The sequence below is a fragment of the Bombina bombina genome, chromosome 4, assembly GCF_027579735.1.
Source record: "Bombina bombina isolate aBomBom1 chromosome 4, aBomBom1.pri, whole genome shotgun sequence".
Classification (NCBI taxonomy): domain Eukaryota; kingdom Metazoa; phylum Chordata; class Amphibia; order Anura; family Bombinatoridae; genus Bombina; species Bombina bombina.
Genome location: NC_069502.1, coordinates 419,660,527 through 419,685,635, shown reverse-complemented (window position 1 = coordinate 419,685,635; position 25,109 = coordinate 419,660,527). Strand labels below are relative to the sequence as shown.

Sequence of the window (25,109 nt, the reverse complement as noted above, 5' to 3'; positions counted from 1 at the left end):
AAAAAAAAAACTTTACATTTTTCACAATTTTAGGTTTCTCACTGAAATTATTTACAAACAGCTTGTGCTATTATGGCACAAATTGTTGTAAAAGCTTCTTTGGGATCCCCTTTGTTCAGAAATAGCAGACTTATATGGCTTTGGCATTGCTTTTTGGTAATTAGAAGGCCGCTAAATGCTGCTGCGCACCACACGTAAATTATGCCCAGCAGTGAAGGGGTTAATTAGGTAGGTTGTAGGGAGCTTGCAGGGTTAATTTTAGCTTTAGGGTAGAGATCAGCCTCTCACCTGACACATCCCACCCCCTGATCCCTCCCAAACAGCTCTCTTCCCTCCCCCACCCCACAAATGTCCCCGCCATCTTAAGTACTGGCAGAAAGTCTGCCAGTACTAAATAAAAGGAGTTGTTTTTTTTTTTTATAAAAAAAATAAAATATTTTAGGCGTGATGGACTCCTGCCTTAGCCCCAACCTCCATGATCCCCCCCCCAGCTCTCTAACCCTCTCCCCTATCTAATTGCGGCCATCTTGGGTACTGGCAGCTGTCTGCCAGTACCCAATTTGCCCCAAAAACAAAAGTATTTTTTCCTCTTTTGGAATTTTTTATGTTTTCTGTAGTGTAGCAGACCCCCACAATACCCCTATCCCCCTCCCAGATCCTTTTATATTATTATTTTTTAAAATCTTTCCCCCCCCCTTCTCTCCTCATTGGTGTCAGTGGGCAGCTAATGAGCGCGCACATGCACGCGCACGTGCGCCCCCCGCACGCTCCCGGCACCCGGCGTGCACATTGCACTTCTAGGAACCGGATGCCGGGTAGCGATGGGCCGCCCACCCGCCTCCCTGTTACGCTCCCACCCACCAACGAACCGGCACCATCGCTACCGGTGCAGAGAGGGCCACAGAGTGGCTCTCTCTGCATCGGAGTCTTCTAAAAAGGTATTGCAGGATGCCTCCATATGGAGGCATCACTGCAATACCCTGAGAGCTGCTGGAAGCGATTGCGATCGCTTCCAGCACTCTGTTAGACAACTGACGTACCAGGTACGTCCATTGTCATTAACTGCTTGTTAATGCATGACGTACCTGGTACGTCAGTTGTCATTAAGGGGTTAAAAACTAATCTATATTTCAGGGTGGATATCCTTTAGATTATAATGTATCTAAAATAGAAAATAAATTTAGATTTTTCCTCAAAAAGCATTTTTTTAAATTCTTATTTAACTGAAAAAAAAATAATTGATTTTTATCCACTCTGCTTTTTCCTACCTTTTCTAATTCTTCCTGCTTGGCTTTACATCAGGCTAGCATACCAAAGAGAGGTGGGAGGGTTTAAGTATTCTTGGAGTTTTGGGAATCTTTGCCGCCTCCTACCTTCCAGGAGTTGACTCTCAGGAGTAATAGCTTGTGGAGTCTTGCGACCATGAAATTAAATTAATTTATCAGCTAAACATGGATTTGGTTTTTACACTACAAATTGAAATGATTCCATAGTGTAGGGCATTGATTACAATGACATTTTTCCTGACTCAGGTCTTATAATGACTACAAAATTTTACCTTGAGCACTGCAATTTGTGTGTCCTTATTTCCACTTAAACATTTTTTCATGTTTATTTATATATTAACTTTTTTTAATTAAAAAACAAACAAAAAACATTTTAGTGGATATCATGATGTCATATGTAGTGTAAGCAAAGGTAAATGCTATTTAGTGTGCTGGCAATAAAGTACATAGTATTAGGTACATGGTTTATGGCCACTGAACGTTTTCGCAAAAATTAAAACATGATTTTAATGTTATTTGCTCTTGTAGGACTTGCTCTCCCACCTGACACTTCCCACCCATGAGCCTTACCTGAATCCTCAAAAAAAGCTTTCTCCCCCCCTAACATCGGTAACCATCATATTAAATACTGGCATATAGTATGACTGTATGCAGTTTAGGGATTTTATGGTTATTTATTGTTTATTATTTTAATCTTCAGTAGTGTTGGGAACCCTCCTCACCCACCCATGTCACTAATGCCCCTTAACAGCTCTCTAACCCTTCCCACTACTACCCGCCATCTAATTTTTGTTTTTGTTTTATTTTATATATATTTTTTGTTGTTGTGTAGGGGACCCCCCCCCCTCCCCCACCCAAGATCACTTATTTTCCTGCATTGTAGAGTCCCCCCTCCGGATAATCTTTCCTGAAGCATATGACTCCATCCCTCCCTCTCCCTTTAAAATAATTTTCTGTAGTGTAGGGAGCCACCCTCCTTCCCCCATCCTTCATTGAGCCGACCCACCCCATTCCCTGCCACCACTTTCACTCAGCACCAATAAGTATCGCTGCAGAGAATGACACAAGCAGATACCTGTCTAAGCGGACAGCTGGGACCGCAGCATATGTCAGTGTTGGAAGTGTCCATATGGCGCAAGCAGTTAAAAATATAATTGGTTGTATTCACTGGCCTGAGACATTTTCTATATTATTGTGATTGTTTGTGTTCACCACCCTCCATTCCAAGTAATTCTTGTTTAATGTCATTGTACTTTCACAGTATGTCGAGATTTTGCTGTGTTGGAAGACCATACTCTTGCCTACAATCTACAAGAGCAGGAGAGTGAGTATTTTCATCTTTATTTTATTATATGTTTATATATGTTTAGTGACCCATTTAGTACACATTACTACTATTTGAGAACATATAAAATAGTTATTATTACTCCATATCCCTTCAAAGTAGATGACTTTATCCCCTCTAGAAAATGTATAATGTACACTGAATCTTTTTTTTTTTTGGGGGGGGGGAGGATACAATTAATTTTACACACAGACTATCATTCTATTACAGTTTTGCTAAAGACCTTTTTATAAAGAATACTTTGCACATTTGCATATAGTAATTAACACTCATTGACAGCTGTCTTATTCTCAGTGGAAATTGTTAGTCTGAGGTTGAGGTTTGATTTTTAAATAGTGAAGCTGGTTAGAATAAAGTAAATTTGTAAATGAAATACAACATTTATTGTGAGCAAACTCTTTACACTAAGACATAAAATAATTGTTTCTCACACAAAAGGGACAGTCTACTCCCAGAATTGTTATTGTTTTAAAAGATAGATAATCCCTTTTTATTACCCATTTCCCAGTTATGCATAACCAACATCGTTATATTAATACACTTTTTACCTCTGTTATTACCTTGTATCTAAGCCTCTGCAAACTGCCCCCTTATCTCTGTTTTTTTGACAGACATGCATTTTGCCAGTGCTGACTCTTGAATAACTCCACGGGAGTGAGCACAATGTTATCTGTATGACACACATGAACTAGCAGTGTCTAACTGTCAAAAACTGTCAAATGCACTGAGATAAGAAGCAGGTCAACGGCTTAGAAATTATCATATGAGCCTACCTATGTTTAGCTTTCCAAAAAGATTACCAAGAGAGCAAAACAAATTTGATGATGAAAGAAAATTGGAAAGACATCAGAAAAAAAAATTCTTTCATAAAGGTATTGAAAGTCCACGGTCCATTACTCTATGGAATTCAACTCCTGGCCGCTAAGGCAAAGATTCCCAAAATTCCAAGGCTACTTATAGGGACATGAAACCCAAACATTTTCTTTCATGATTCATATAGAGCATATATTTATAAAAACGTTCCAATTTGCTTCTATTGTCAATTTTGCTGCATTATTTTAGTATCCTTTTATTGGAGATGCAGCAGTACTCTACTGGGAGCTAGCTGAATTAACTGGCTGAGCCAATAATATAAGGCATATATGTGCAGCCACCAATCAACCCATGAGTGTTCCTAGGTATCCCTTTCAACAAAATATATCAAGAGAACAAAATACAAATTAGAAATAAAAGTTAATTGGAAAGTGGTTTAAAAATGTATGCTCTATCCGAAATCAGAAATTTTCTGGGTTTCATGTTCCTTAAATCCCTCCCAACTCTCTGGTATGTTAGTTTTAGGGGAAGATTTGAGATGCTCCAAATTCTTTGTTGGGACCTATTTGAGGCCCATGTTTCCACTCAGAGAGCTGCTCCTGAGAGACAGAGTTTAGATTGCAGTATTTGGGAGTGACACAATTACAGCGTGGAGTTATTCACAGCCCTGCCACAGGTGTCGCGGGTACCGGTCCCAATCCCTTAGCCGCCTCCTGTTGGTTCGCCAATAAACTCCTTACACGGATCCTCAGAATGAGAAGGGAGTGGATGATTGGATGTGACACCTCTTTGTTGGTAAACATGCAAAAGAAGTTTTAATATGTGTAAGCGGCGATTGTGTTTATAGCCACTCAACTTCAAACAACATTTCTGTGTAATCACTAGTGCGCTATGCCTGCAATTATGTAGCTGCGGGTGAATAGATCTCTCGCATCTTGGTATGGTTACATGATCCTAACCTTTATATAATTTTAATAAGATACAGGGACAAAAAAATTACCCTTAGTCTTATGCTGTCATATTGTATTAGACAGTGTATGCAGTTATCATTGGATACATCATACCCTTGAATCAGGCATTTATAGCTATTATATATATCTGATATATCATGTGTTGAAGAGCCATTTTTCCTGTATTGGTTATGCTATGTAACCCATCATAAGTATACTCCATAGTTGTTGTACTCATTCATTCCATGGGGAAAGATTGTATAAAGCAGGAATACCCATTTTGTTTCCTTCTGTAACAAAATTCTTTCCACATTACTACCCCTAATACCACATCTAACCTGTTCTAGATCCCAGCATTTGACTGCTGTGGTATTACCATTGTGTCTCTCTAGGAAATGCTTCACAACTGAGGTTATCTTTTTATTATTTTTAAGATCTTTACTGGCATTGTGTATATTGGACATATGTTCAGTTATTCTTGTACCCAGACTTCTGGTTGTCATTCCAATATAGAATATATTACAACTGCAGCTAATGCAGTAAATTACATTTTTACTCTTGCAGTTGATATATTGATTTTTTTTTTTCTCTCCAAATCTACTTGTCATCTATGTCATCTTTTTCATTTATGGACATATGCTACACCCGCCACATGTGAGTGAATCCTTATGGAAGTGGTTACATTTTGGCATTTCTATCAAAATGGCTAGAGACTAACATGTTCCTGAGATTTGAAATTCTCCTATAAGTAAAGCTGGGCGACTTTGGTAGTACTGATTTCAAACTTTCATCAGATAATAACACATGCCAGTGTCTTTTGATGATTCTGCTGATCTCTGGGCTAGCGGAGGTATAGGTGGAAATGAACCTGACAGAATTATCAAGTTAATTTTTATTTCATGTAATTGGCAAGAGTCCATGAGCTAGTGACGTATGGGATATACAATCCTACCAGGAGGGGCAAAGTTTCCCAAACCTCAAAATGCCTATAAATACACCCCTCACCACACCCACAACTCAGTTTTTACAAACTTTGCCTCCTATGGAGGTGGTGAAGTAAGTTTGTGCTAGATTTCTACGTTGATATGCGCTTCTCAGCTTGTTTAATGCCCGGTTCCTCTCAGAATGCAGTGAATGACAGAGGGATGTGAAGGGAGTATTACCTATTGAATACAATGGTCATCCTAACGGGGATCTATTTCATAGGTTCTCTGTTATCGGTCGTAGAGATTCATTTCCTACCTCCCTTTTCAGATCGACGATATACTCTTATATACCATTACCTCTGCTGATTCTCGTTTCAGTACTGGTTTGGCTATCTACTTTATGTAGATGAGTGTCTTTTGGTAAGTATTTACTAAGACACTCTCAGCTATGGTTTGGCACTTTATTTTTAAAGTTCTAAATATTTGTTATTCTTATATATTTGCCATGATTCAGGTTCATCAGAATATTTCCTTTTTGCAGACTGTCAGTTTCATATCTAGGAAACGCATAATTTAAAAAAAAATAAAAAATTCTTACCTGAAGTTTTCAAATTGTCTCTTTCTAAATTGCGGGCTGTTTGGCTCGCGGGTGCGCAAAATGCTATAATTTATTGCGTCATTCTTGGCGCGAGACTTTTTGGCGCGAGAATTCCGTTTGTTGACGTAATGTCATAATTTCCGGCGTCTGAGTTGGTGGCAAATTTTTTTCACGAGGTTGCGTCACCTATGACGCTCGTGTTTGTTGCAGACGTTTTTGGCGCCAAAAAATATTTTGTCAGTTGTGGGCGTCATACTTGGCGCCAAACTTTTTGACATTATTTAAGACTTCATTTCTTTGTGCTTCTGGTTCCCAGAGGCCTATTCTGTTTGCATTTCTTTCCCATTCCTGAAACTGTCAAATAAGGAAATTGATATTTTGCTTTATATGTTGTTTTTTCTATTACATTTGCAAGATATCTCAAAACTGTTCCTGTATCAGAAAACACTGTTGAATTCCTGCTGACTGATATCAGTCCTACCAAAGCTAAGTTCATTTTAATGTTATGAATTTTATCTTTAGCTGTGGTTTGTAATACGTTATCATGATAAACTTTTACATGCAGATAAAATGTTCATCAGTATTATTAATGTATTGTCTATTGCTATTCTTTTAAACATCTAATGTACAAGATATACCTGGGAATTTATAAGAATATTTTTCTGATTCTATTCTGAAGGCTTTGTCTGCCATTTCCGCCTTCTAATAAAATGTAAAGGTCTTTTTTTTTTAAACTTACATTTTCAAATGACCGACAACATACTGAATTATCCTTCTCTGATGAGTATTTATCTGATTCAGAAGATCCTTCTTCAGATATTGACACTAACAAATCTACTTTTTTATTTTTGGAGTACATTCGTTCTTTTAAAAAGTGTTGATTATTGGATATTGTGGAAACTAGTTCTTTTGATTTTAAGGCTAGTTAACATTTAGATTCTGTTTATTAACCTCCTGTGGTTGCTTCAGAGGTTTTTTCCAGTTCCTAATACTAGGGAATGGAATAGGCCTGGAAATTCTTTTATTCCTTTAAGGTTTTAAAAATTGTATTCTTCAGTTAGTTTGGAGTTTTGGGAAAAGATCTCCAAAGTTAATGGGGCTATCTCTACTCTTGCTAACATACTACTATTCCTATGAAAATAGTATTTATTTTAAAGATCCTTTAGATGGGAAACTTGTATCTTATCTAAGGAAAATTTATTTATTTTCAGGTCCTTTCTTAGGCCTGCAATTTCTTTGGCTTATGTTGCAGCTGTTTCCTCTTTTTTGGTTGGAAACTTTAGCGCGACAAGTATTAGATTATGATTTGTTTAGCATTATTAACTTGGTTCAACATGCTAATAATTTCATTTGTAATGCCATTTTTTTGATATTATCAAAATTGAGGTTAAATCTATGTCTTTAGCTATTTTAGCTAGAAGAACTTTGTGGCTTCAATTTTGGAATGCTAATTTGATTTCTAAATCCAGATTTCTATTTTTCCTTTCAAGGTAATAAATTATTTGGTTCACAGTTGGATTCAATATTTTCAACTGTTACTGTGGGGAAGATTAAGTTCTAAGGGTAAATCTTAAGCTTATAACCATTTTTGTTCTTAATAAGGATCAGAAACCTAATTCTTCCCCAAGTAATATGTTTCTAATTGGAAGCTTTCTTCAAAATGGAATGAATTCATTCATTTAAGAGATCTAAGCCAGCCCCCAAATTTGCATGAAGGTGCGCCCTTATTTCAGCTTAGCTGGTAGGGGGCAGGTTATGTTTTTTCTAAGTTGCTTGGTTCAATTCGGTCCAAAACTCCTTGGATTCAGAATATTGTTTCTCAAGGGTACTGAATAGGATGCGGAGTAAGTCCGCCTGTGAGAAGTCTTTTTCTCTTTCACATATTCCAGCAATCAGTAAAGGCTCAGACTTTCCTGAAGTGTGTTTCAGACATAGAGTTATCTGGGGTATTCATACCAGTTTCGTTTCAGGAACGGGTTCTGGGGTTTTTATTCAGAGCTATTCATTGTCCCAATGAAAGAAAATCTTTTGTAAGAGAACCATCTTTCAGAATGGTGATTATAAGGTCTATTCTGCCTTTGTTCAGCAAGGACATTATTTGCTCACAATAGACTTTCAGGATGCATATCTTCATATTCTGTTTCATTCAGATTATTTTCATTTTCTGAGATTCTCTTTTTTAAACAAGCATTACCATTTTGTTGCTGGCCTAGCAACAGCTCTAGGAATCTTTTCAAAGGTTCTCGTTGTTTCCTTTTTTGGACGATAACTTGGTACTTGTTCAGTCTTTTCGTTCTGCAGAATCTCATATGATTCAACTTCTGCTCCTTCAAAGACATGGTTGGAGGTTCATTTTATCAAGGAAGTTCCTTGATTCCTCAGACAAGGGTCACCTTTTTTAGGTTTCCAGATAGATTGTGTCAATGTCTTTGTGTCTAATAGACGAGACAATTTATATTGGGTTCAGCTTGTTGGAACCTTCAGTCTCTATTATTTCCTTCAGTGGCTATTTGCATGGAAGTTTTAGATCACATAACTGCAGCATCGGACTTGTTTCTCTTTGCTCGTTTTTATATGAGACCTCTTCAGTTTTTTGTACTGAATTTATGGTGCAGGGATTTTTCTAGGATATCACATTTAATATCCTTGAATCTCAATATTCAACTATCTCTGACTTGGTGGTTAGATCACCATCGTATAATTCTACGGGTCTCTTTGGTTCATCCAACCTGGACTGTGATCACAACAGATGTGAGTCTTTTAGGTTGGGAAGCTGTCTGGGGATCTCTGACAGCATAAGGGGTTTGGAAATCTCAAGAGGCCAGATTACCAATCAATATTTTGAAACTCCGTGTGCTTCTCAGAGCTTTTCAGTTTTGGCTTCTATTGATGAGAGAGCCGTTTATTGGTTTTCAGACAGACAATGTCACAGCTGTGGCATATGTCAATCATCAGGGTGGGACTCACAGTCCTTAGGCTATGAAAGAAGTATCTCGGATACTTGCTTGGGCGGAATCCAGCTCCTGTCTAATTTCTGCGGTCCATATTCCAGGTATAGACAATTGGGAAGCGGATTATTTCAGTCGTCAGACTTTACATCCGGGAGAGTGGTCTCTTCACCCAGATGCGTTTCTTCAGATTGTTCAGATGTGGGGGCTTCCAGAAATAGATCTGATGGCTTCTCATCTAAACAGGAAACTTCCCAGGTATCTGTCCAGGTCCAGGGATCCTTAGGCGGAAGCAGTGGATGCGTTGACACTTCCTTGGAGTTATCAACATGCTTCTATTTTTCTGCCTCTAGTTCTTCTTCCAAGAGTGATTTCCAAGATCATAATGGAGCGTTCGTTTGTACTGCTGGTGTTTCCAGAATGGCCACTCAGGTTTTGGTATGCGGATCTTGTTCATATGTCCAGTTGCCAACCTTGGCCACTTCCGTTAAGGCCAGACCTTCTATCTCAAGGCCCGTTTTTCCATCAGGATCTCAAATCATTAAATTTGAAGGTATGTGGATTGAACGCCTAGTGCTTAGTCATAGAGGTTTCTCTGACTCAGTGATTAATACTATGCTGTTGCAGGCTCGTAAATCTGTGTCTAGAAAGATTTATTATCGAGTTTGGAAGACTTACATTTCATGGTGTTCTTCTCATAAATTCTCTTGGCATTCTTTTAGAATTCCTAGAATTTTACTGTTTCTTCAGGATGGTTTAGATAAGGGTTTGTCTGCAAGTTCCTTGAAAGGACAAATCTCTGCTCTTTCTGTTGTGTTCCACAGAAAAATTGCTAATCTTCCTGATATTCATTGTTTTGTACAGGCTTTGGTTCGTATCAAGCCTGTCATTAAATCAATCTCTCCTCCTTGGAGTCTTAATTTGGTTTTGAAGGCTTTACAGGCTCCTCCGTTGAGTCTATGCATTCTCTGGACATTAAATTACTTTCTTGGAAAGTATTGTTCCTTTTGGCCATCTCTTCTGCTAGAAGAGTTTCTGAATTATCTGCTCTTTCTTGTGAGTCTCCTTTTCTGATTTTTCATCAGAATAAGGCGGTTTCGCAGACTTCATTTTAATTTTTACCTAAGTTGTGAATTCCAACAACATTAGTCGAGAAATTGTTGTCCCTTCGTTGTGTCATAATTCTAAGAATTCTCTGGAGAGATCTTTACATTCTTTGGATGTGGTAAGAGCTTTGAAATATGTTGAAGCTACTAAAGATTTCAGAAAGACTTCTAGTCTATTTGTTATCTTTTCTGGTTCTAGGAAAGGTCAGAAGGCTTCTGCCATTTCTTTGGCATCTTGGTTAAAGTTTTTGATTCGTCATGCTTATTTGGAGTCGGTAATTTCCTCCTCAGAGGATTACGGCTCATTCTACTAGGTCAGTTTCCACTTCCTGTGCTTTTAAGAATGAAGCTTCTGTTGTTCAGATTTGCAAAGCAGCAACTTTGTCTTCTTTGCATACTTTTACTAAATTCTACCATTTTGATGTTTTCTCTTCTTCATAAGCAGTTTTTGGTAGAAAAGTACTTCAGGCAGCTGTTTCAGTTTGATTCTTCTGCTTATAATTTCAGTTTTTTTCATTATAAAGATTAAAAATTTTGATTTTGGTTGTGGATTAATTTTTCACCGGAATTGGCTGTCTTCATTTTTATCCCTCCCTCTCTAGTGACTCTTGCGTGGAGTTCCATATCTTGGGTATTTGTTGTCCCATACGTCACTAGCTCATGGACTCTTGCCAATTACATGAAAGAATACATTTTCTTCTGTTATGTGTGATCAGTCCACGGGTCATCATTACTTCTGGGATATAACTCCTCCCCAACAGGAAATGCAAGAGGATTCACCCAGCAGAGCTGCATATAGCTCCTCCCCTCTACGTCAGTCCCAGTCATTCTCTTGCACCCAACGACTAGATAGGATGTGTGAGAGGACTATGGTGATTATACTTAGTTTTTATGACTTCAATCAAGAGTTTGTTATTTTTCAATAGCACCGGAGCGTGTTATTACTTCTCTGGCAGAGTTTGAGGAAGAATCTACCAGAGTTTTTTACTATGATTTTAACCGGAGTAGTTAAGATCATATTGCTGTTTCTCGGCCATCTGAGGGAGGTAAAAGCTTCAGATCAGGGGACAGCGGGCAGATGAATCTGCATTGAGGTATGTAGCAGTTTTTATTTTCTGAATGGAATTGATGAGAAAATCCTGCCATACCGTTATAATGACATGTATGTATACACTTCAGTATTCTGGGGATGGTATTTCACCGGAACTACTCGGTTAAAAGTCACTAATCCTTTTAATAAGTATTTATCATGTTAAACGTTTTTGCTGGAATGTAGAATCGTTTACATTTCTGAGGTACTGAGTGAATAAATATTTGGGCATTATTTTCCACTTGGCAGTTGTTTGGTTTTAATTATGACAGTTTCGTTTCTCTTCACTGCTGTGTGTGAGGGGGAGGGGCCGTTTTTGGCGCTCTTTGCTACGCATCAAAAAATTCCAGTCAGTTACTCTTATATTTCCTGCATGATCCGGTTCATCTCTGACAGATCTCAGGGGTCTTCAAACTTCTTTAGAGGGAGGTAGATTCTCTCAGAGCTGTGAGAATTTTATATTGACTGTGAATAAAAACGTTGCTCTGTAATTTTTATGTCAAATTTAATTATTGTTATTTTTCTAATGGGAACAAACCTTTGCTAAAAGTTGTGTTGTTTTAAAGTTTGATGCTATAACTGTTTTTCAGTTCATTATTTCAACTGTCATTTAATCGTTTAGTACCTCTTTGAGGCACAGTACGTTTTTGCTAAAAAAGATTATAACCAAGTTGCAAGTTTATTGCTAGTGTGTTAAACATGTCTGACTCAGAGGAAGATATCTGTGTCATTTGTTCCAATGCCAAGGTGGAGCCCAATAGAAATTTATGTACTAACTGTATTGATGCTACTTTAAATAAAAGTCAATCTGTACAATTTGAACAAATTTCACCAAACAGCGAGGGGAGATTTATGCCGACTAACTCGCCTCACGCGGCAGTACCTGCATCTCCCGCCCGGGAGGTGCGTGATATTATGGCGCCTAGTACATCTGGGCGGCCATTACAGATAACATTACAAGATATGGCTACTGTTATGACTGAAGTTTTGTCTAAATTACCTGAACTAAGAGGCAAGCGTGATCACTCTGGGGTGAGAACAGAGTGCGCTGACAATACTAGGGCCATGTCTGATACTGCGTCACAGCTTGCAGAGCATGAGGACGGAGAGCTTCATTCTGTAGGTGACGGTTCTGATCCAAACAGATTGGATTCAGATATTTCAAATTTTAAATTTAAATTGGAGAACCTCCGTGTATTACTAGGGGAGGTCTTAGCAGCTCTCAATGATTGTAACACCGTTGCAATACCAGAGAAACTGTGTAGGTTGGATAAATACTTTGCGGTACCGGCGAGTACTGACGTTTTTCCTATACCTAAGAGACTAACTGAAATTGTTACTAAGGAGTGGGATAGACCCGGTGTGCCGTTCTCACTCCCTCCAATATTTAGAAAGATGTTTCCAATAGACACCACCACTCGGGACTTATGGCAAACGGTCCCTAAGGTGGAGGGAGCAGTTTCTACTTTAGCTAAGCGTACCACTATCCCGGTGGAGGATAGCTGTGCTTTTTCAGATCCAATGGATAAAAAATTAGAGGGTTACCTTAAGAAAATGTTTGTTCAACAAGGTTTTATATTGCAACCCCTTGCATGTATCGCGCCGATTACGGCTGCGGCAGCATTTTGGATTGAGTCTCTGGAAGAGAACCTTAGTTCATCTACGCTAGACGACATTACGGACAGGCTTAGAGTCCTTAAACTAGCTAATTCATTCATTTCGGAGGCCGTAGTACATTTAACCAAACTTACGGCTAAGAACTCAGGATTCGCCATACAGGCACGTAGGGCGCTGTGGCTAAAATCCTGGTCAGCTGATGTTACTTCTAAGTCCAAATTACTTAATATACCTTTCAAGGGGCAGTCTTTATTTGGGCCCGGTTTGAAAGAAATTATCGCTGACATTACAGGAGGTAAGGGCCACGCCCTACCTCAAGACAAAGCCAAAGCTAAGGCTAGACAGTCTAATTTTCGTCCCTTTCGGAATTTCAAAACAGGAGCAGCATCAACCTCCTCTGCACCAAAACAGGAGGGAGCTGTTGCTCGTTACAGGCAAGGCTGGAAGCCTAACCAGTCCTGGAACAAGAGCAAGCAGGCCAGGAAACCTGCTGCTGCCCCAAAGACAGCATGAACCGAGAGCCCCCGATCCGGGACCGGATCTAGTGGGGGGCAGACTTTCTCTCTTCGCCCAGGCCTGGGCAAGAGATGTTCAGGATCCCTGGGCGCTAGAGATCATATCTCAGGGATACCTTCTAGACTTCAAATTATCTCCCCCAAGAGGGAGATTTCATCTGTCAAGGTTGTCAACAAACCAGATAAAGAAAGAAGCGTTTCTACGCTGTGTACAAGATCTGTTATTAATGGGAGTGATCCATCCGGTTCCGCGGTCGGAACAAGGACAAGGGTTCTACTCAAACCTGTTTGTGGTTCCCAAAAAAGAGGGAACTTTCAGGCCAATCTTAGATTTAAAGATTCTAAACAAATTCCTAAGAGTTCCATCGTTCAAAATGGAAACTATTCGGACAATCTTACCCATGATCCAAAAGGGTCAGTACATGACCACAGTGGATTTAAAAGATGCTTACCTTCACATACCGATTCACAAAGATCATCACCGGTATCTAAGGTTTGCCTTCTTAGACAGGCACTACCAGTTTGTAGCTCTTCCATTCGGATTGGCTACGGCTCCAAGAATCTTCACAAAGGTTCTGGGTGCCCTTCTGGCGGTACTAAGACCGCGAGGGATTTCGGTAGCTCCGTACCTAGACGACATTCTAATACAAGCTTCAAGCTTTCAAACTGCCAAGTCTCATACAGAGTTAGTTCTGGCATTTCTAAGGTCGCATGGATGGAAAGTGAACGAAAAGAAGAGTTCTCTTTTTCCTCTCACAAGAGTTCCATTCTTGGGGACTCTTATAGATTCTGTAGAAATGAAGATTTACCTGACAGAAGACAGGTTAACAAAGCTTCAAAATGCATGCCGTGTCCTTCATTCCATTCAACACCCGTCAGTAGCTCAATGCATGGAGGTGATCGGCTTAATGGTAGCGGCAATGGACATAGTACCTTTTGCACGCCTACACCTCAGACCGCTGCAATTGTGCATGCTAAGTCAGTGGAATGGGGATTACTCAGATTTGTCCCCTACTCTGAATCTGAATCAAGAGACCAGAAATTCTCTTCTATGGTGGCTTTATCGGTCACACCTGTCCAGGGGGATGCCATTCAGCAGGCCAGACTGGACAATTGTAACAACAGACGCCAGCCTACTAGGTTGGGGCGCTGTCTGGAATTCTCTGAAGGCTCAGGGACTATGGAATCAGGAGGAGAGTCTCCTTCCAATAAACATCCTGGAATTGAGAGCAGTTCTCAATGCCCTTCTGGCTTGGCCCCAATTAACAACTCGGGGGTTCATCAGGTTTCAGTCGGACAACATCACGACTGTAGCTTACATCAACCATCAGGGAGGGACAAGAAGCTCCCTAGCAATGATGGAAGTATCAAAGATAATTCGCTGGGCAGAGTCTCACTCTTGCCACCTGTCAGCAATCCACATCCCGGGAGTGGAGAACTGGGAGGCGGATTTCTTGAGTCGCCAGACTTTTCATCCGGGGGAGTGGGAACTTCATCCGGAGGTCTTTGCCCAAATACTTCGACGATGGGGCAAACCAGAGATAGATCTCATGGCGTCTCGCCAGAACGCCAAACTTCCTCTCTACGGGTCCAGATCCAGGGATCCGGGAGCGGTTCTGATAGATGCTTTGACAGCACCTTGGAACTTCGGGATGGCTTATGTGTTTCCACCCTTCCCGCTGCTTCCTCGATTGATTGCCAAAATCAAACAGGAGAGAGCATCAGTGATTCTAATAGCGCCTGCATGGCCACGCAGGACTTGGTATGCAGATCTAGTGGACATGTCATCCTGTCCGCCTTGGTCTCTACCTCTAAGACAGGACCTTCTGATACAGGGTCCATTCAAACATCAAAATCTAACTTCTCTGAAGCTGACTGCTTGGAAATTGAACGCTTGATTTTATCAAAACGTGGTTTTTCTGAGTCGGTTATTGATACCCTGATACAGGCTAGGAAGCCTGTTACCAGAAGGATTTACCATAAAATATGGCGTAAATACCTATACTGGTGCGAATCCAAAGGTTACTCCTGGAGTAAGGTTAGGATCGCTAGGATATTGTCCTTTCTACAAGAAGGTTTAGAAAAGGGTCTATCAGCTAGTTCATTAAAGGGACAGATTTCAGCTCTGTCCATCTTGTTACACAGGCGTCTGTCAGAAAATCCAGACGTCCAGGCCTTTTGTCAGGCTTTAGCTAGGATCAAGCCTGTGTTTAAAGCTGTTGCTCCGCCATGGAGTTTAAACTTAGTTCTTAACGTTTTACAGGGTGTTCCGTTTGAACCCCTTCATTCCATTGATATAAAATTGTTATCTTGGAAAGTTCTGTTTTTAATGGCTATTTCCTCGGCTCGAAGAGTCTCTGAGTTATCAGCCTTACATTGTGATTCTCCTTATCTGATTTTTCACTCAGACAAGGTAGTTCTGCGTACTAAACCTGGGTTCTTACCTAAGGTAGTCACTAACAGGAATATCAATCAAGAGATTGTTGTTCCATCCTTGTGTCCAAATCCTTCTTCAAAGAAGGAACGTCTTCTACACAATCTGGATGTAGTTCGTGCCCTCAAGTTCTACTTGCAGGCAACTAAAGATTTTCGCCAAACTTCTTCCCTGTTTGTCGTTTATTCTGGACAGAGGAGAGGTCAAAGAGCTTCTGCTACCTCTCTCTCTTTTTGGCTTCGTAGCATAATACGTTTAGCCTATGAGACTGCTGGACAGCAGCCTCCTGAAAGAATTACAGCTCACTCCACTAGAGCTGTGGCTTCCACTTGGGCCTTTAAGAATGAGGCCTCTGTTGAACAGATTTGCAAGGCTGCAACTTGGTCTTCGCTTCATACTTTTTCCAAATTTTACAAATTTGACACTTTTGCTTCTTCGGAGGCTATTTTTGGGAGAAAGGTTCTTCAGGCAGTGGTTCCTTCTGTATAATGAGCCTGCCTATCCCTCCCGTCATCCGTGTACTTTTGCTTTGGTATTGGTATCCCAGAAGTAATGATGACCCGTGGACTGATCACACATAACAGAAGAAAACATAATTTATGCTTACCTGATAAATTCCTTTCTTCTGTTGTGTGATCAGTCCACGGCCCGCCCTGTTTTAAGGCAGGTAAATATCTTTTAAATTATACTCCAGTCACCACTTCACCCTTGGTTACTCCTTTCTCGTTGATTCTTGGTCGAATGACTGGGACTGACGTAGAGGGGAGGAGCTATATGCAGCTCTGCTGGGTGAATCCTCTTGCATTTCCTGTTGGGGAGGAGTTATATCCCAGAAGTAATGATGACCCGTGGACTGATCACACAACAGAAGAAAGGAATTTATCAGGTAAGCATAAATTATGTTATTTATGTAAGAATTTACCTGATAAATTAATTTCTTTCATATTGGCAAGAGTCCATGAGACCCACCCTTTTTATGGTGGTTATGATTTTTTTTGTATAAAGCACAATTATTCCAATTCCTTGTTGATGCTTTCACTCCTTTCTTATCACCCCACTTCTTGGCTATTCGTTAAACTGAATTTTGGGGATGGTGGGGGGTGTATTTATAGGCATTCTGAGGTTTGGGAAACTTTGCCCCTCCTGGTTGGATTGTATATCCCATACGTCACTAGCTCATGGACTCTTGCCAAATGAAAGAAATGAATTTATCAGGTAAATTCTTACATAAATTATGTTTTTTTTTGTCTTTGGGGTGGATTAGGTTTTCCTGTTCATACTTTAGGGCTTTGTGATATGCTCTTGCCAGGCATCTAAAGCAATAGCCCCTGGCTTTTAATCTGTTCCTTAATTCATCAGCTCCCTTTTTGAATGCATCAAAGTTAGAACAATTTCTCCTTAATCTTAAATATTCACCAACCGGTAAATTTTTGTTTTTTGTCGGATGGTGTGCACTTGATGCATGTAAAATGTTGTTCGTTGCCGTCGGTTTTCGATATGATTCAGTTAATTATTTGCTATCCACCGTTCTCTTAATAACTAAATCTAAAAATTCTATTTTAGTGGGGCTGGTATTGTAAGTTATAAACAGGCCAAATGGATTACTGTTCAGTTTAGATATAAATGTATCTAGTTCTGTTAATGAACCATCCCAGATGATGAAAAGATCATCTATATATATCTTGACCAATGAAGGACATGATCTCTGTAATTCTGATATTCATCTCTAGATACTATGTTACTCTCCCACCACCCCAGGTATAAGTTGGCATATGTGGGGGCTCAAGCAGTGACCATTGCCGTCCCGCATGTTTGTAGAAAAAACTTGTTGTCAAACACAAAGTAATTGTGTTTTAATACAAAAATCAGGAGTTCCATAATGAATCCCTTAGTGATTATAGACATATCTGTAATATTCTCCAGGAAATTCTAAACTGCTTTGATACCCCATTCAATTTGTATACTGGTATATAGAGATTCAACATCGCATGATACCAGTATTGCTGTCTCAGGGATATATATGTCCTTTAACTTGGTTATAATATGAGCAGTGTCCTTAGTATAGGAGGGAATCTCCAACACTAATTTAGATAGTCTGGCATCAATGTATTTACTGGCTTTTTCCGTTAGGAATTCATTACCCGAAATAATCGGTCTACCAGGTGGTAATTCACTATTCTTGTGAATTTTGGGTAGTAGGTACAGAGTAGAGGTTTTTGGGGACTGAACAGATAAATAAAATCTCATTCTTCGCCATCTATGGCTCCTTTCTCAAAGCCCTCTCGTATCAAGTTTTGGTACTTGTTAGGAAATACTTCAGTAGGGTTACTAAATAGTGTTTTATAATTTTTAGTATTGGATAGTTGTTTCATGGCCTTTTGTGTGTATAAATTTGTGGGCCATATTACAACATTCCCCCCCTTTGTCACTTTGTTTAATCTGGGCATCTTAATCATAGCATTATCTCATTTAGCCCTTCTCTTTCTTCCTTCCAGTCATGTTTGGCATAGTAACTACCTCATTGCATACCAAGTTAAGGAAAGTGCTAATCTGCGGTGAGATATTGTGAATTTTTCTTTAATATATACCTCCAATTGTCTGTTATTTTTTTATTACCTCTCCCTCAGATTCCTCCAGTAAGGATACTAAGTCATATAATGCTTTTTGGTAACAGTCACTGTTATTGCTGAAGTACTTTTTTAACAGTAATTTTCTTGTGAAAAGATGGATATCCTTAACAGTTTCAAATTTATCTATGTTGGGATCAGGGATAAAGGAGAGACCTTTTTTCAGTACATTTATTTGTTCTTGGGTTCACATTATATCAGAGAGATTAATAACATTTAAGTTTTCTACTTATTTTTGTTGTGTCTCTGAAATCTTATGTGTTGCTTGGATCTTGTGTTTTTTGCGTCACCTTCTGGTGTTTTTCCTAAAGGGACATCCTGCCTATTATTGTGTTGTTGAATTCTACGTTTTAATATTGTTTTAGGTTGTTTATTCTAATTTTCAGACTCCTCAGTATCAGTGGTTTCATGGTCCGACATATCTGTATCACTTGGGACATTTGTGCATGTATGAGACCATAGCTGTACTCTTTTATTATTATCTGATAGATCCCTATCTATTTTCTTCTCTTTCTTCTCTGAGATAAATCTGGTGAATTTACCTACAATGCCTTGCAAAAGTATTCACCCCCCTTGGCATTTTTCGTGTTTTTTTGCCTCACAACCTGGAATTAACGTGGATTGTTTGAGGATTTGCATCATTTAATTTACAGAACATGCCCACAACTTTGAAGATTTTTTTTTTTTTTTTTTTATTGTGAAGCAAACAACAAATAGGACAAAATAACCGAAAAAGTCAATGTGCATAACTATTCACCCCACTAAAGTCAATACTTTGTAGAGCCACCTTTTGCGGCAATCACACCTACAAGTCGCTTTGGATAAGTCTCTATGATCTTGCCACATCTTACCACTGGGATTTTTGCCCATTCCTCCTTGCAAAACTGCTCCAGCTCCTTCAAGTTGGATGGTTTGCGCTTGTGAACAGCAATCTTTAAGTCTGACCACAGATTTTCTATTGGGTTGAGGTCTAGGCTTTGACTAGGCCATTCCAACACATTTACATGTTTCCCCTTAAACCACTCAAGTGTTGCTTTAGCAGTGTGTTTGGGGTCATTGTCCTGCTGGAAGGTGAACCTCCGTCCTAGCCTCAGATCATGCACAGAGTGTCACAGGTTTTGCTCAAGAATATCCCTGTATTTAGCACCATCCATCTTTCCCTCAACTCTGACCAGTTTCCCAGTCCTGGCTGCTGAAAAACATCCCCACAGCATGATGCTGCCACCATCATGTTTCACTGTGGGGATGGTGTTCTTTGGGTGATTTGATGTGTTGGGTTTGCGCCAGACATAGTGTTTTCTTTGATGGCCATAAAGTTCAATTTTAGTCTCATCAGACCAGAGCACCTTCCTCCATACATTTTGGGAGTCTCCCACATGCCTTTTTCGCAAACTCAAAATGTGCCATTTTGTTTTTTTGCTGAAAGTAATGGCTTTTTTCTGGCCACTCTGCCATAAAGCCCAACTCTATGGAGTGTACGGCTTATTGTTGTCCTATGTACAGATACTCCAGTCTCTGCTGTGGAACTCTGCAGCTCCTCCAGGGTTACCCTAGGTCTCTGTGCTGCCTCTCTGATTAATGCCCTCCTTGCCCGGTCCGTGAGTTTTGGTGGGCGGCCGTCTCTTGGCAGGTTTTCTGTTGTGCCATGTTCTTTCCATTAGGTTATGATAGATTTGATGGTGCTCCTGGTGATCATCAAAGATTTGGATATTTTTTTATAACCTAACCTTGACTTGTACTTCTCAACAACATTGTCCCTTACTTGTTTGGAGAGTTCCTTGGTCTTCATGACAGTGTTTGGTTAGTGGTGCCTCTTGCTTAGGTGTTGCAGTCTCTGGGGACTTTTAAAAAAGCTGTGTATATGTAATGACAGATCATGTGACACTTAGATTGCATACGGGTGGACATCATTTGACTAATTATGTGACTTCTGAAGGTAATTGGTTGCACCAGAGCTTTTTATGGGCTTCATAACAAAGGGGGTGAATACATACGCACATGCCAATTTTCTGTTTTCTATTACTAAAAAATAGTTTTATGTATATATTTTTCTCATTTCACTTCACCAACTTAGACTATTGTGTTCTGATCCATCACATAAAATTCAGATTAATAAAACATTGAACGTAAGGCTGTAATGTAACAAAATAGGTAAAAAGTCAAGGGGGGTAAATACTTTTGCAAGGCATTGTACTTCATTTCTCCAACATAGGTGTGTCCGGTCCACGGCGTCATCCTTACTTGTGGGATATTCTCTTCCCCAACAGGAAATGGCAAAGAGCCCAGCAAAGCTGGTCACATGATCCCTCCTAGGCTCCGCCTACCCCAGTCATTCTCTTTGCCGTTGTACAGGCAACATCTCCACGGAGATGGCTTAGAGTTTTTTAGTGTTTAACTGTAGTTTTTCATTATTCAATCAAGAGTTTGTTATTTTCAAATAGTGCTGGTACGTACTATTTACTCAGAAACAGAAAAGAGATGAAGAATTCTGTTTGTATGAGGAAAATGATTTTAGCAACCGTAACTAAAATCCATGGCTGTTCCACACAGGACTGTTGAGAGCAATTAACTTCAGTTGGGGGAACAGTGTGCAGTCTCTTACTGCTTGAGGTATGACACATTCTAACAAGACGATGTAATGCTGGAAGCTGTCATTTTCCCTATGGGATCCGGTAAGCCATGTTTATTACGATTGTAAATAAGGGCTTCACAAGGGCTTATTTAAACTGTAGACTTTTTCTGGGCTAAATCGATTGATTATTAACACATATTTAGCCTTGAGGAATCATTTTTTATGGGTATTTTGATATAATAATATCGGCAGGCACTGTTTTAGACACCTTATTCTTTAGGGGCTTTCCCAAAGCATAGGCAGAGTCTCATTTTCGCGCCGGTGTTGCGCACTTGTTTTTGAGAGGCATGGCATGCAGTCGCATGTGAGAGGAGCTCTGATACTTATAAAAGACTTCTGAAGGCGTCATTTGGTATCGTATTCCCCTTTGGGTTTGGTTGGGTCTCAGCAAAGCAGATACCAGGGACTGTAAAGGGGTTTAAAGCTTAAAACGGCTCCGGTTCCGTTATTTTAAGGGTTAAAGCTTCCAAAATTGGTGTGCAATATTTTCAAAGCTTTAAGACGCTGTGGTGAAAATTTGGTGATGGAATTCAAGGGACTTCCCCCAAGGGGGAGGTTCCACAGGTCGCAGTTGTCTTCAGACCACATAAAAAGACAGGCGTTCTTACATTGTGTAGAAGACCTGTTAAAAATGGGAGTGATTCATCCTGTTCCATTAAGAGAACAGGGGATGGGGTTCTACTCCAATCTGTTCATAGTTCCCAAAAAAGAGGGAACGTTCAGACCAATCCTAGATCTCAAGATCTTAAACAAATTTCTCAAGGTCCCATCGTTCAAGATGGAAACCATCCGAACTATCATTCCTTCCATCCAGGAAGGTCAATTCATGACCACGGTGGATTTAAAGGATGCGTATCTACATATTCCTATCCACAAGGAACATCATCGGTTCCTAAGGTTTGCATTCCTGGACAAACATTTCCAGTTCGTGGCGCTTCCTTTCGGATTAGCCACTGCTCCAAGGATTTTCACAAAGGTACTAGGGTCCCTTCTAGCGGTGCTAAGACCAAGGGGCATTGCAGTAGTACCTTACCTGGACGACATTCTGATTCAAGCGTCGTCCCTTCCTCAAGCAAAGGCTCACACGGACATTGTCCTGGCCTTTCTCAGATCTCACGGCTGGAAAGTGAACGTGGAAAAGAGTTCTCTATCCCCGTCAACAAGGGTTCCCTTCTTGGGAACAATTATAGACTCCTTAGAAATGAGGATCTTTCTAACAGAGGCCAGAAAAACAAAGCTTCTGGACTCTTGTCGGATACTTCATTCCGTTCCTCTTCCTTCCATAGCTCAGTGCATGGAAGTGATCGGGTTGATGGTGGCGGCGATGGACATAGTTCCTTTTGCGCGCATTCATCTAAGACCATTACAACTGTGCATGCTCAGTCAGTGGAATGGGGACTATACAGACTTGTCTCCGAAGATACAAGTAAATCAGAAGACCAGAGACTCACTCCGTTGGTGGCTGTCCCTGGACAATCTGTCTCAAGGGATGATGTTCCACAGACCAGAGTGGGTCATTGTCACGACCGACGCCAGTCTGATAGGCTGGGGCGCGGTCTGGGGATCCCTGAAAGCTCAGGGTCTTTGGTCTCGGGAAGAATCTCTTCTACCGATAAATATTCTGGAACTGAGAGCGATATTCAATGCTCTCCAGGCCTGGCCCCAGCTTGCGAGGACCAGGTTCATACGGTTTCAATCAGACAACATGACGACTGTTGCGTACATCAACCATCAGGGGGGAACAAGGAGTTCCCTAGCGATGGAAGAAGTAACCAAAATAATTCTTTGGGCGGAGTCTCACTCCTGCCACCTGTCTGCTATCCACATCCCAGGAGTGGAAAATTGGGAAGCGGATTTTCTGAGTCGGCAGACATTGCATCCGGGGGAGTGGGAACTCCATCCGGAAATCTTTGCCCAAGTCACTCACCTGTGGGGCATTCCAGACATGGATCTGATGGCCTCTCGTCAGAACTTCAAAGTTCCTTGCTACGGGGCCAGATCCAGGGATCCCAAGGCGGCTCTAGTGGATGCACTAGTGGCACCTTGGACCTTCAAACTAGCTTATGTGTTCCCGTCATTTCCTCTCATCTCCAGGCTGATAGCCAGGATCAAGCAGGAGAGGGCGTCGGTGATCTTGATAGCTCCTGCGTGGCCACGCAGGACTTGGTATGCAGATCTGGTGAATATGTCATCGGCTCCACCTTGGAAGCTACCTTTGAGACGAGACCTTCTTGTTCAGGGTCCGTTCGAACATCCGAATCTGGTTTCACTCCAGCTGACTGCTTGGAGATTGAACGCTTGATTTTATCGAAGCGAGGATTCTCAGATTCTGTTATCGATACTCTTGTTCAGGCCAGAAAGCCTGTGACTAGAAAGATTTACCACAAAATTTGGAAAAAATATATCTGTTGGTGTGAATCTAAAGGATTCCCTTGGGACAAGGTTAAGATTCCTAGGATTCTATCCTTCCTTCAAGAAGGATTGGAAAAAGGATTATCTGCAAGTTCCCTGAAGGGACAGATTTCTGCCTTGTCGGTATTACTTCACAAAAAGCTGGCAGCTGTGCCAGATGTTCAAGCCTTTGTGCAGGCTCTGGTTAGAATCAAGCCTGTTTACAAACCTTTGACTCCTCCTTGGAGTCTCAATTTAGTTCTTTCAGTTCTTCAGGGGGTTCCGTTTGAACCCTTACATTCCGTTGATATTAAGTTATTATCTTGGAAAGTTTTGTTTTTAGTTGCGATTTCTTCTGCCAGAAGAGTCTCAGAATTATCTGCTCTGCAGTGTTCTCCTCCTTATCTGGTGTTCCATGCAGATAAGGTGGTTTTACGTACTAAACCTGGTTTTCTTCCAAAAGTTGTTTCTAACAAAAACATTAACCAGGAGATTATCGTACCTTCTCTGTGTCCGAAACCAGTTTCAAAGAAGGAACGTTTGTTGCACAATTTGGATGTTGTTCGCGCTCTAAAATTCTATTTAGATGCTACAAAGGATTTTAGACAAACATCTTCCTTGTTTGTTGTTTATTCAGGTAAAAGGAGAGGTCAAAAAGCAACTTCTACCTCTCTCTCTTTTTGGATTAAAAGCATCATCAGATTGGCTTACGAGACTGCCGGACGGCAGCCTCCCGAAAGAATCACAGCTCATTCCACTAGGGCTGTGGCTTCCACATGGGCCTTCAAGAACGAGGCTTCTGTTGATCAGATATGTAGGGCAGCGACTTGGTCTTCACTGCACACTTTTACCAAATTTTACAAGTTTGATACTTTTGCTTCTTCTGAGGCTATTTTTGGGAGAAAGGTTTTGCAAGCCGTGGTGCCTTCCATTTAGGTGACCTGATTTGCTCCCTCCCTTCATCCGTGTCCTAAAGCTTTGGTATTGGTTCCCACAAGTAAGGATGACGCCGTGGACCGGACACACCTATGTTGGAGAAAACAGAATTTATGTTTACCTGATAAATTTCTTTCTCCAACGGTGTGTCCGGTCCACGGCCCGCCCTGGTTTTTTTAATCAGGTCTGATATTTTATTTTCTTTAACTACAGTCACCACGGTACCATATGGTTTCTCCTATGCAAATATTCCTCCTTAACGTCGGTCGAATGACTGGGGTAGGCGGAGCCTAGGAGGGATCATGTGACCAGCTTTGCTGGGCTCTTTGCCATTTCCTGTTGGGGAAGAGAATATCCCACAAGTAAGGATGACGCCGTGGACCGGACACACCGTTGGAGAAAGAAATTTATCAGGTAAACATAAATTCTGTTTTTTTATAATATTTTTGAAAATTATCGTTGGTTCAAATTCTTTCAGTTGTTGGTCAGATAGTTTATTCATTTCCCTTTTTTTTTTTTTTTTTTTTTTTTTTTTTTAACAATCCGGATTCAAGTTCTCTCGACTTGATGGCTTAGAGATAGAATCAGATATTTTCTTTGTCTTTGAACTATCCGTTCAGTTTCTGAGTTTCTTTTTCAGACTCGTTGGTCTGTTATTTAAAAGTCTGGAAGGCATTTATTTCTTGGCTTTCTTTATCCAGATTTCTGGCTATATTTTCTGGTTAGTTTGGATAAGAGTTTATCCAACAGTTCTTTAAAAGGTCAGTTTTCCGTCCTTTTTTGTAATGTTCCATAAGAAGATTGCTAATCTTTCTGTCATTCTTAGTTTGTGTCTGTCATTCAGTAGTCTGGCCTAAAATTAAGCCTGTTATTTTCCAATGTTTACTCCTTGAAA

General features: G+C 40.4%; 1 protein-coding gene across 1 annotated transcript in view; it reads left to right on the top strand.

Moving 5' to 3' along the window:
- The window catches only part of CCDC50 (coiled-coil domain containing 50), a 341,194-nt gene that overhangs the window by 115,973 nt on the left and 200,112 nt on the right, over positions 1 to 25,109 (top strand). The window contains 1 exon segment of the mRNA XM_053711877.1: positions 2,548 to 2,610. Within this exon segment, the coding sequence (XP_053567852.1) occupies positions 2,548 to 2,610 (63 nt within the window).